Source organism: Heptranchias perlo, chromosome 16 (genome assembly GCF_035084215.1).
Source record: "Heptranchias perlo isolate sHepPer1 chromosome 16, sHepPer1.hap1, whole genome shotgun sequence".
Classification (NCBI taxonomy): Eukaryota; Metazoa; Chordata; class Chondrichthyes; order Hexanchiformes; family Hexanchidae; genus Heptranchias; species Heptranchias perlo.
Genome location: NC_090340.1, coordinates 19,789,439 through 19,801,983, shown reverse-complemented (window position 1 = coordinate 19,801,983; position 12,545 = coordinate 19,789,439). Strand labels below are relative to the sequence as shown.

Sequence of the window (12,545 nt, the reverse complement as noted above, 5' to 3'; positions counted from 1 at the left end):
TCAATCACATGTTCAGGAACTCCTTGTGGAGTGGACTGTAAGCATTACTTTCTGTCAACATTATCCCCTCCCCCCTTCGATTTCCAAAAGTGTGTTTCACGGCACAGGCTTTTGAGCCATTTCACAGACTCCCAGGCCGCCTGCAATTACTCCAGCCTGGATGAGTCCCTATTTCATTTATTCACAGGGCGTGGGGGCTGCTCCTCAAGTTCTGGCTGCATGTCAGTCCCACGCTCCTGATCTTTGGCCACCCGGTGAGGTGGGGGGGGGGGGGGTGGGGCAGGTCGGGGACGTCCTCGTGGGCCTGCTCCTGGGCCTGTCCAAGGTGGCTATCCACAGGTCCAGGTTAGACGCAGCCTGTGGGGGCGGTCGCTCCGAGTGTCTGCCTCTCTTCCGTGGCATTCTCCACGCTCGGGTGGCCCTGGAGAGGGAGCACGTGGTGTCTGCCGGTATGCTTTAGGCTTTCCGCGACCGGTGGGCACCGCAGGGGCTGGAGCATTGTAATAAAATTATTATTTGACTCTGTTATTTGGTTTATGATTTGTTATAAATAAAACACACTCTAACCCCCCCCCCCTTCTTATAAAAGGGGGGCCTAAATCACACACAAAAAAAAGCACCGGGAACAAACCTCTCACGACAAAATCCCCCAAAAAAGAAAAGAGTAATGAATCTTAATTGTATCTCAAATACTCCATGGTGAGATGATGATGTCAGTGTCCATCTTCCTTTAGGAAACCAATAGTTAATCACATGTTCAGGAGCTCCTTGTGGAGTGGACTGTAAGCATTACTTTCTGTCAACATTGTCCCCTCCCCCCTTCAATCTCCAAAAGTGTGTTGACGGAGCAGTCCCTACAAACAGGCTTTTGAGCCATTTCACAGACTCCCAGGCCGCCTGCAATTACTGCGGCCTGGATGAGTCCGTGTTTCATTTATTCACAGGGCGTGGGAGGCTGCAGCCCCTGTTCCACTATTTAAGGGGGCTGCTCCTCAAGTTCTGGCTGCACCTCAGTCCCACACTCCTGATCTTTGGCCACCCAGTGAGGAGGCGGGGTGGGCAAGTCGGGGGACGTCCTCGTGGGCCTGCTCCTGGGCCTGTCCAAGGTGGCTAGTCACAGGCCCAGGCTAGACGCGGCCCGTGGGGGCGGTCGCTCCGACTGTCTGCCTTTCTTCTGCGGAATTCTCCGCGCTCGGGTGGCCCTGGAGAGGGAGCACGCGGTGTCTGCCGGTACACTTGAGGCTTTCCGCGACCGGTGGGCACCGCAGGGGCTGGAGTGCATCCTGGATCACAACAATAAAATTATTATTTGACTCTGGTTTTGGTTTTCTTTGGGTTCTTCTCTACATAAACACACCCTAACCTCCCCTTCTTATAAAAGGGGGGCCTAAAAACACACAACAAAAGAAAATTTCCCAAAGTGACTAATTGTGGTGCTGATTGAATCTCGAATTCATCAAATCTAGCCCACTCTCTTCTCGGAGACTTGATCCATATCAGCTGAGACTAATATCTGTTGCCCCGCCCACTAACCGGCAAAGAAAACCTTAAAAGCTCTTCGACCAGTGGAGGATAATGAGTAGTGGAGAAAAGTACACAAATGGTATGTATAAGCGGGGATTATTAAAAAAAAAAATGATAAAATGCATTTTAAAACAATGACACTAAGTGAAATAGAAATGATGATATCGTGTGTTTTTTTGCAGGCGCTGTTCGAGGTGCTGATGTTGTTATTTTGTGGCGTTTTTGTTCCAGCCTATAGTACTGGTAAGTGATCGAGAATTGCTTCACCACTGTACTGTAAAAAGTGAATATCCCACCCCGTCCTTTGTAAAACCTGAATGATTTGTTTTTCTTCGTCTCTATGTGTATAGATAAAACACACTTTGAATCTCAAGATATATTGAAAACGAACAAGGGACCCGTGGCCTCCGCCACCAGTTAACTGTCCTGGAGATGATAGTGAAATGTGATTTTTATTTTTGTTTTTTTCAGGGTTTCTTGCATAAGAGGAATGAATGTACATTCCAAAAACCCGCTCTTGTTTTTTCTATCGCTTCGTTTCTGTTAAAGTAATGCTGCCCGAACTCTTTGACTTGAGCTGTATATGTGCTACTAGGAGTACATGATACATAATCTTGATCTTCTAACTTAAGATTTATCCATTAATAAGGCAAACAGCTCTTCTCAAACCAGAGAGTAAGAAATTCAAACTTAACTGGAATGAGTTTAGATGTGGGCTATATCCTACCTTTCATCACCTTGAGGTCTAACATTTTTTAACTAGGAATTCCATGTTGAAACTTCTGGCAATGGCTGTTTCAGCATGGTCTACACCAGTTGGTTTTGAATTAGCTACCCAACTTCACAGCTGGTATTAAGTAAGCTGATAGCTCTTCAATTGTTTATGCACCAGTTGACTAAAGTAACTTCCTCAGTAACTGATCTGGAATTAGACTGAAACCAACTGAGCTTCAGATATTCAAAAGCAAAATACTATAGTTGCTGGAAATTGGAAATAGAGAAAATGCTGGAAAAGCTCAGCAAGTGAGATAGCATCTGTGGAGAAAGAGTTAATGTTGCAGTCCTTTTTGTCAGTTTCAGATATTGCTGTACATACCATAATTAATAGTTCAATGTGGTTCCCTTGGTGAAATTTTGAAGAGTAAGATCAGCTATGATATTGCATGGCTGAGCAGACTTGAGTGGCTGTATGGCCTACTCCTGCTCTTATGTTTTAAGGAGTCCATTCCAATTATAAATTGACTGTGTATTGATGACTCCAATATGCAATAAGAGTGACAGGTACTAATAATGTCAGTGTACATAGGTGCAGTGGGAATAAGAAATGTGTTCAGCTTGCACTAATTTGGTTGTACTAATTTAACCAATAGGCTGTGATCCCAACCTCTGTAAGAATGAAGGGACCTGCACTGTTGTGAATGAAGTTGCTCAGTGCAGATGTGTTCATGGGCTCAAAGGAGAGACGTGTGAAGGTAAAACTGATGTGTACTCACCTGGTTTAGCATTAATGTTTCAGTACAAGCTAGTGACTAGTTGTGCACTGAAACCTAGCCTGACTTTTAAAAATTCTAACAGATACCACTACATGTAACCTGACCTTATAAAAGGTGTTTGAATTTAAACATTGTTTTGAATGACTCTGCCTGTTTGTTACAATCTCATCTACACTAGAGCAGAAGTTATGGTGCTTTTTTAAAAAAAAAGTTGCTGTCTATTATCCACCCTCAACAGTGTGTTAACTGGTTTTTCAATTCCCCTAATGTTTATTACTCTGCTGAATTTACAACTTGACTATTGCTCCTGGTTTTGTAATGTTGAACTGCCCTTTGATTTAATATTGAAATAATCTAGATTTTTAAAAATGGGATCAAGCAATGATCTCTCCATTCTTCAGTCCTTCCACCTGACCCTGTCTGAAATGGAGCTTCTGAATATTGTTTCCTGTTAATTTATCTAGTCTTGTGTTCTGCATGGAATTTCTGTAGCTTTTAACTTAACTGGGGATCTTCATGTGGGACTTCTTGACAGACTTCCAGTAGTACAAAAAGCCAGGGATTAGTCATGTGGGTCTTTGTTTTAAATATGGTCTGAAAATGATCAACATTCATAATGAATTCTACCATCTGTAAGGTCCCTAATGTTTTAATTGTTTTTTCTCTGCTGTTTACTGTACAGACTCTTAATAATCTAGTCTGTTACAGCTGTTTTGATGGGTTAATGGATCTGTAATTGCATGAGCAAGATTTGTTTCCCCCACCCCCCACCCCTGCCCCAGCATAGGTATCTCAGTTGCTTGCTTCCAGTCCAGCAGACCCTCCTAAGTGGACAGCAATTCCTTGTGGCTTGTGGTGATAGCTAGTGACCTACCAATGTTCTCTCATCTCCTTTGGTTTTTGGACTATCGAGGGATATGGGGATCGGGTGGGACAGTGGAGTTTAAGTCAAAGATCAGCCATGATCTTATTGAATGGCAGAGCAGACTTTAGGGGCTGTATGGCTTACTCCTGCTCTTTTTTTATGTTCCATGGCTTTTTAAGTCTATTACAATTATAAATTTAGTTGTAATTAGTGATACATTCACAAGTACTTAATCATTTCCCCATCTCTTCACACTTTATCCTTTGTCAGGATAATTTAATTTTTAATCTTTACCTTTATGATGTGATTTTTATAGATGAGGTCACAAACTATGGTTTGAATGTAAAATAAATTGTAATACATAGCTATCTAAAACATCATATGGTGAGGAGGGGTGTATTAGTAGCTTGATTTTTTTTCTCTGCAGATGTAAAAATGGAGGTTATGTGTGAGCAGAACTACATAAAAGTGTTGATTATTAAGGATTACTTTGACTGGAAAAATGTAACTGTGGACTCTATACAGTTGTTTGAGGGTGCTTGCAAAGCTGCAATACAAGTTATAAATGGAGAAGAATACTATGCAATCACTATACACCACAGTAATTACTCCAGCTGTGGCACTGTTGTCCTGGTAAGAATTTCAATGAACTTTGTCTATATTGTTGCGCTTAAAATCTTTTGCATGTTCAAGCTATTTACCTATTCGGCAAGGTCCCATAGGAATTCTAGATTTTAGCTAGAAAATATAACCAGTTTGGGACCTGTAACCAGCTTCATAAGCAGTTGTTGCAATTGACCTAAGATGTATAGCAGTAAGCAACTGTCTTATCTAGTTTAGTCTTATTGAGACAATCTAGAAACTTGATTTTTGGAAGGAAGAAGAAATGTGGTAATGCATATCCATTCTAGATTGCGGTTACATGGTTTCAGTCTATGAAATGAAAGTTATAAGGTATAAAGTGAGATCAAAAAATGACCAGGGTAGGAAGGGAAATTTAACCTGGGGAGGTGAACAATCCTTTCCTCCTAGCTGCACTTTGAGTAACCTTTTTGAATGTTTGTCACTTGATGGGGTGGATACTTTTGGATAACATCTTGAATTCAATTTGTGAGCTAAAAATGGATTTGGCTGGTCTTGCCATATACTAATGGAGGAAATTAAAATCCTTACCTTGGACTGAAAGGGAATCTGAAACACTCTCCTATCAAATGTAGGAGATAGGCAATATTAAACCATTTGCATTGATTTAATGCAAACCCCTTTAAAAATATTACATTAGGACAAATGGACTTTGTCCCTCCCTGTATATGAACTTACATCAGCAGTCTCTTTTAATTAGAAGTAGCTCATGGCTCCACTGACCCAAGTAGGGTTAATTTTTCCCTGAGCAGGTCTAGAATGAAGACTCTGTAGAACCACTTGGAACAAGCTGCATTTCAGAATAGAGTTTCTAATGGAAATTTCATTTTCTAGAGTAATGCTACACACATCATGTATATGAATGGAGTGCAGACCGGACATATGACAGGAATCATCACCAGGCTTCCTTCTGAAGCAATTGACTTTACTTGTGTATACAATCGTGAAAGAACAGTACAACTTAAATTCCCAATACAGCCAAAGACTACGTAAGTTCTTGTCTTCAGTACTGAGTTGTTACCTCTTGTACAACTTTTTGACTTTGCTTGTGTTGTAGGAATGTAACTGGCCTGGTGTCTGACTTTTAATGAATGCTCATAAGCTCACCTTTAGTGTAAGTTGAAATGTAACAATACTTTGTCTGAAATCCAGCTAGCTTGAAAGTGCCTAATCCTGCCAAGGGGCCTTCATTTTGACATTAAACTAAAGGATGAGTTTTCTAAAACTCTAGACTGTTTAATTTAAAAAAAACTATTTGCATCTTAACATCAAAACTACAGCACAAACAGGCCATTCAGCCCTACTGGTGTTTATGCTCCACTGAACCTTCTCCCTCCTATCAGCATATCCTTCTATTCCTTTCTCCATCATGCTTTCCTCTTAAATGCATGTTTGCTTCAACTGCTCCTTGGGGCACCATTCTTTTGGTAAAGAAGTTTCTCCTAAATTCTCATAGATTATTAGTCACTAAGTTTTTAAAAAAAAATATAACCTAGTTTTGGACTCCATGTGGAAACATTTGCTCCATCAGCTCACACTTTTTTCTGGAAAAGCCCCAGCCTGATCAGCTTTTCCTGATCATTATATCTTCAGTTCTAGTATCACCCTTTTTGCCCTCTATCTTCCATAATATGGAGACCAGAACTGTACATAGTACTTCAAGTTAACATCAATTCTATCCCCTAGAAATGAATCCCAGTACTTGATTTGCCTTTATGGCCTTATTAACCTGCATTGTATTTTTAGTGATGTGTATCTGTAACCCCCCCCCCCCCCAATCTTGCTGCTCTATCCCATTTAGACACTTATCCAAGCAATATGTGGCCTCATTTCTTCCTACCAAAATGCACGCCCTCTCTTTCCTATATTGAAATTCATTTGCCATTATATGCCCATTCTGCAAGCTTATTGTCCTCTTGCATTTTGACACTTGTATTAACTACACCCCCCAATTTGGTGTATGCAAATTTTGAAATTGTACTTCTGATTCCAAACAATTAATGCAAATTGACAGTGGTCCCAGCACTGATCCCTGTGGAACACCACTTCCCACTTTTGCCAGTCTGAGTAGCTACCCTTAACCTCTGTTTTGTAGCCAGCTTGCTATCCCTTCTGCTATCTGTCCCTGACTCCACAAGCTCTGACCTTAGTTATGAGTCTACAATGCAGTATCTTTATTGAAGGCCTTTTGAAAATCCAAATATTACATCTACTGCATTACCCTTGTCTACTTTGTTTCCTTTAAAGAATTCAATAAGTTTGATCAAACATGACCTTCCTTTCTGAAATCCATGTTGACTTTTATTTTCATTAGATGTTTTTCTATTACATCTTTGGGTAAAGATTCCATTATCTTTCCTACCATCTGAAACTAATGTTGCAAGAAACATTGGTGGGTTCAGGACAGTAAATCTCACAACTGTTACTTTCACTAGCATAAAATTGCTAAATGAGTTCCTGACCTTTTTGTCAGATCATGTGCTGGATCCAGATAAATGCTGGAAGGTATGAATGTAGAATTTCTAAAACTGCAGGCAATTGTTGGCAAATCTTGCTATTAAGATACATTCATACTCTACAATGTCTAATGACCATCTCATGCTATGAAGCCTATAGCATTCTCTCTAACCAATTAATTTGATATTGGTACCTAAATTACAACTTCTCAATTGGTATGGCAGTGATCTACAAGTTTGATGTATGAAGCAGAAATAATCTGTGCCATTTCTTTTAGTATTACAGTGCTACATGTACAGGAAGGAATAGTTACAGTATCAATGACTCTGTATGAAAGCTCTAAGTACGAGAATGCTTATGTGGAGTTGCCAGTTCTGTCTTGGACAGAGAGGCTGTACATCAGTGTGAAAATTGAACCTGGAGAACAAAACTTTTTTGTCTTGACTATAAATGATTGTTGGGCAACACCAACAAAAAATCCAGATGACTTGCCCCAGTATTACCTAATAAAAAGGGGGTAAGTATTAAATTGACCCAAGAACCTTGCACAATGACACAACAGGTACAAGGGTCATTCATTCATAACCAGGAATGAGCCTTTTCTAAATGCTTACCCTAGAATGCTAATGAAGCATTTAAAGTGCCACATAATAGGCTTATCTTCAAGATTGAAGCCCATGGAATAAAAGAACAGGAGCAGCATGGACACAGAATTGGTTAAGTAACAGGAAAGTGTAGTGGTTAATAGTTGGGTGGTTTTCAGACTGGAGGGAGGTATACAGTGATGGTACCCATGGGTTGGTACTAGGACCATTGTTGTTCTTGCATTAATGACTTGGGTGTAGAGGGCACAATTTGCAGGTGACACTACTTGGAAATATAGTGAACAGTGAGGAGGATAGTGATACTTCAAGAGGATGGGCAGACAATGGCAGATGAAATTTAATGCAGAAAAATGAGGATTCATTTTCTGGTAGGAAGAATGAAAGGCAATATAAACTAGGGCACAATTCTAAAAGGTGTAAGAGAACAGATCTGGGGGTATAACACCATTGCTAGTGGGGCACATTGAGAGCATTTTATATTTTAAAAAATTCAGGACCCTGGCCTTTATAAACAAGATGTCATGATTAACCTTATAAAACACTGGTTTGACCACAACTGGAGTATTGTGTCCTGTTCTGGGCAGTTCACTTTAGGAAAGATGTGAAGGCCTTAGAAGGTGCAGAAGAGATTTACTAGAATGATTCCTGGCATGAGTGACTTCAGTTATGTGGATAGACGAGAGAAGCTGGGGTTCTCCTTGGAACAGACATGTTTGCAAGGAGATTTGATGGGTATTCAAAATCATGAAGGGTCTAGATAGAAACTGTTCCCCCTTGGTAGAAGGGTGAAGAACCAGAGGACATAGATTTAAAGTGATTGGTCCTTTTACCAAAGGTGCCATGAGAAACATTTAAACACAAGTGGTTAGGATCTGGAATGCATAGCTGAGGGAGTGGTGGAGGCAGATTCAATCATGGCTTTCAAAAGGGAATTGGATAAGTACTTGGAAGAATTTGCAGGGCTATGGGAAAAGGGTGGGGGAGTGGGACTAGCTAGATTGCTCTTGCATAGAGCCAGCATGGACTTGATGGGCCAAACGGCTGCCTGTACTGTTATGATTCTAATTCTATAGCAAAATTTAAGGTTGCTCTAAATACTTTAGAGCCCTAATAAAACTTATGCTCTACGAAGCACTGTCAAAATATATTTATTAAAGTTAGCTGGGCAGACTTTTAATTTTAGGTATTAAAGCTACATTTGTACTTATTTTCTTGCTTACTGTTTCCAATGAACTATATTTCATAAAGTAGCAAAAAAAAATCCTGGATAATGGGAATTTGTTCAGTCTGGCTGAACCAATAACTTTCAAGCATTTGGGTTTTTGCCACTAGCTAGTCCCTCAATCCTAGCCAAGATTGAGTTCACTCATTCCTACTGGTGACTCATGATCATAGTGGTGAATTTAGATGAAAAAGTCCCTAAACATTTTAGTTTGATCCATTAGTTGCAAATGTAAGCATCTGCATAATTGGAACGATTTGTAGGGGAATATTGGCAACAAATGGTATTTAAATCACTCTTGTTGAAATTGGTGAACTCTTTTACTGAACGACTATTTAAATACTGGCACTTTCAGTGTAACAGAATACAAGCCTCTCAATTCCTCTTTAAATAAGCTGATCTTTTTAAAACAATTTTATTCTATTGACAGTCTGAATATACCAGTATGTTTAATATTCCATGTCATATTTTGACAAACTTAAGCTATTCCATTTACTAAATGTAATTTTGGTGTTTCTCATTAGATGCCCTACTGATGAGACAGTGCAGTATCACAATCAAATTGGAAATGAGACTATGGCAAACTTCAGTGTCCAGATGTTTCGATTTATTAAGTATCCAGTAGTGTTCTTGCATTGCAGAACTGAAATTTGTGTCCCTGACAGTCTGGAGCCTTGTATTGTTGTAAGTTTCTCTTGCTAGGTGTAGTGTCTTGGATTTCCAGTGTAGACTTTTTTCTTGTAAAGGAAATGGGGAGGGAAGTGGAAGGTCCTAACAGGACATGGCTAGAACTAACATTGTGGTAGTCTCCCTACTTTTGTATTTATATTTTCAGTTAACCTATGCTTAACAGGTTTGTCTATTTCCCTGCAACTGGCAAGGATCTTGTAAACAGGACATTTTCCTTTGAAACGTGACCTATACAGTCACTAATGGCCCTGACCAGCCTTTGATTTGTTACTGGTGTTTATACCAGGACTTTAAAATTGATCTAAATCTAGATTTGTGATTAGTCCCATTACATAATGAACGACAGATGTTCATTGCTGTTTACAAACTTTTTTGCTGTTGCTTTTCATGTACTGACTAAAAACAAGTTTTAAGTTGGAGCTGAAATCTTAGTTTTTGTCAACTAACTGCTTTTCATATTGCCTATTTACTAGATTGGGATGTGACTTAATTTGTATATAAATTGGGTCTTAATTAAAGTGTAATGTGGCTTTGCCAAGATTATGCTCTTTGTTCTCTCCCAAAAGCAGCTTTTAATGGTGTGAAATTAATTTGAATAGAACTAAAATTCTTGCTTTGTGCAGGACTGTCCTGGCCTATCATCACTGAAGACAAAAAGGGATGCTAACACTGGTTACAAAGGGTTGCTGACATATGGACCTATTCATTGGCGTCTCTCCGAGACACACATGCATAAAGCTAGTAAGTTTCTCTTGTGTTGATTTTGCGGGGAAGAAAACCCAGCTCTGAACGTTAAAAAAAAAACTTGCTTTTCTTGATTGCTTGCTCAGTGAAGGGATTTTGATATTGGAAGTTCCAGCTAATTTTGGGTACCCAAATTAAGCACTGCCAGGTCAAACAAAGCATGAACAAAGGGTACATGTAGTGGTGTGCTCCATAGTCTACCCAACAATGTGCCTTTAGTCCAATCTAAGCACTTTCTATACTAGCTGAGACTGGCACTTAAGTGACAAACTGGGGTGAACATGTACTATGGGTTCCAGTCTAGCAGAAGCTACTGATGCCAAAAATGGCTTTCCTTTGCCAAGGAGTCCAATCTATAGTGAACACTAAGCTGGATGAGGGCACAGGTTGCAACAGTGGGACAGTATTAATTGGGCCAGAAGTGGCTTTTTTCTCTTGCCAAAACCAGTATAATTCCTCTTCAATCTTCTCCTGCAGACTTGATGCTTGCTACTGCTCCTGGTATTGCTGTGATATCTTCCATGGTGTTCCTTGTCTTTGCAATTGCTTTGGCTAAAGTAATGAGGAAGCAAAGACCAGCTGGAGCCATTCAAAGCTATTCAGACAACAATTAAAATGTAGACAAACTTTAAAGAAAAATAAAGCAATCAATACAAATGACTAATCTTGTGGTATGTGCATAACAACAATGAGACTTCATGCTTTTACTGCCAATCCAATGGGTATCACTGGGGTCTAACTGAGTACAAACAATGCTGTTGGGGATAAATAACTGACCAATATAAGGGGCTCTTCTCCATTCTTTAAAGTAGCTACTTCCCAGCTAACTGTGTAAACACTACAATTGTGAGCTTCTGTTTCTTAGATTTGTCATTGTTAGGACTGAAGACTGATAGTTTTGCTGAGGTGCATCCAGTTAATATTGCAATCAGCACTTTCACTCCAAATTTAAGCATAAGGGATGGCTTCTTAAATAGAATTATCCTTGACCTACTGAAGTGCATAATTTAAAATCGAAATAGCAAATTAACAGTTTTTTTTATTCGTTCACTGGATGTGGGCGTCGCTGGCGAGGCCAGCATTTATTGCCCATCCCTAATTGCCCTTGAGAAGGTGGTGGTGAGCTGCCTTCTTGAACCGCTGCAGTCCGTGTGGTGACGGTTCTCCCACAGTGCTGTTAGGAAGGGAGTTCCAGGATTTTGACCCAGTGACAATGAAGGAACGGCGATATATTTCCAAGTCGGGATGGTGTGTGACTTGGAGGGGAACGTGCAGGTGGTGTTCCCATGTGCCTGCTGCTCTTGTCCTTCTAGGTGGCAGAGGTCGCGGGTTTGGGAGGTGCTGTCTAAGAAGCCTTGGCGAGTTGCTGCAGTGCATCCTGTGGATGGTGCACACTGCAGCCACTGTGAGCCGGTGGTGAAGGGAGTGAATGTTTAGGGTAGTGGATGGGGTGCCAATCAAGCGGGCTGCTTTATCTTGGATGGTGTCGAGCTTCTTGAGTGTTGTTGGAGCTGCACTTATCCAGGCAAGTGGAGAGTATTCCATCACACTCTCTTGACTTGTGCCTTGTAGATGGTGGAAAGGCTTTGGGGAGTCAGGAGGTGAGTCACTCGCCGCAGAATACCCAGCCTCTGACCTGCTCTCGTAGCCACAGTATTTATATGGCTGGTCCAGTTCAGTTTCTGGTCAATGGTGACCCCCAGGATGTTGATGGTGGGGGATTCGGCGATGGTAATGCCGTTGAATGTCAAGGGGAGGTGGTTAGACTCTCTTGTTGGAGATGGTCATTGCCTGGCACTAATGTTACTTGCCACTTATGAGCCCAAGCCTGGATGTTGTCCAGGTCTTGCTGCATGCGGGCTCGGACTGCTTCATTATCTGAGGGGTTGCGAATGGAACTGAACACTGTGCAGTCATCAGCGAACATCCCCATTTCTGACCTTGTGATGGAGGGAAGGTCATTGATGAAGCAGCTGAAGATGGTTGGGCCTAGGACACTGCCTTGAACTCCTGCAGCAATGCCCTGGGGCTGAGATGATTGGCCTCCAACAACCACTACCATCTTCCTTTGTGCTAGGTATGACTCCAGCCACTGGAGAGTTTTCCCCCTGATTCCCATTGACTTCAATTTTACTAGGGCTCCTTGGTGCCACACTCGGTCAAATGCTGCCTTGATGTCAAGGGCAGACACCCTCACCTCTGGAATTCAGCTCTTTTGTCCATGTTTGGACCAAGGCTGTAATGAGGTCTGGAGCCGAGTGGTCCTGGCAGAACCCAAACTGAGCATCGGTGAGCAGGTTATT

At 41.1% G+C, this 12,545-nt stretch overlaps 1 protein-coding gene across 1 annotated transcript; it reads left to right on the top strand.

Annotated features, from left to right (window-relative positions):
* Nucleotides 1–1,591: 1,591 nt before the first annotated feature.
* LOC137333276 (pancreatic secretory granule membrane major glycoprotein GP2-like) lies at nt 1,592–10,902 on the top strand. Its single transcript, XM_067997439.1, has 9 exons — nt 1,592–1,603; nt 1,707–1,767; nt 2,895–2,996; nt 4,310–4,515; nt 5,359–5,513; nt 7,259–7,498; nt 9,333–9,492; nt 10,122–10,239; nt 10,720–10,902. Exons 1-9 carry the CDS (start codon nt 1,601–1,603, stop codon nt 10,854–10,856), a joined length of 1,182 nt encoding a protein of 393 aa, XP_067853540.1. The 5' UTR covers nt 1,592–1,600; the 3' UTR covers nt 10,857–10,902.
* Nucleotides 10,903–12,545: the final 1,643 nt, after the last annotated feature.

Excerpts from the sequence above, each read along its gene's own strand:
- LOC137333276 (XM_067997439.1), top strand. Across the intron at positions 2,997-4,309 it reads CAAAGGAGAGACGTGTGAAG|ATGTAAAAATGGAGGTTATG; the intron begins GTAAAACTGATG and ends TTTTCTCTGCAG. Across the intron at positions 5,514-7,258 it reads CCAATACAGCCAAAGACTAC|TATTACAGTGCTACATGTAC; the intron begins GTAAGTTCTTGT and ends CATTTCTTTTAG.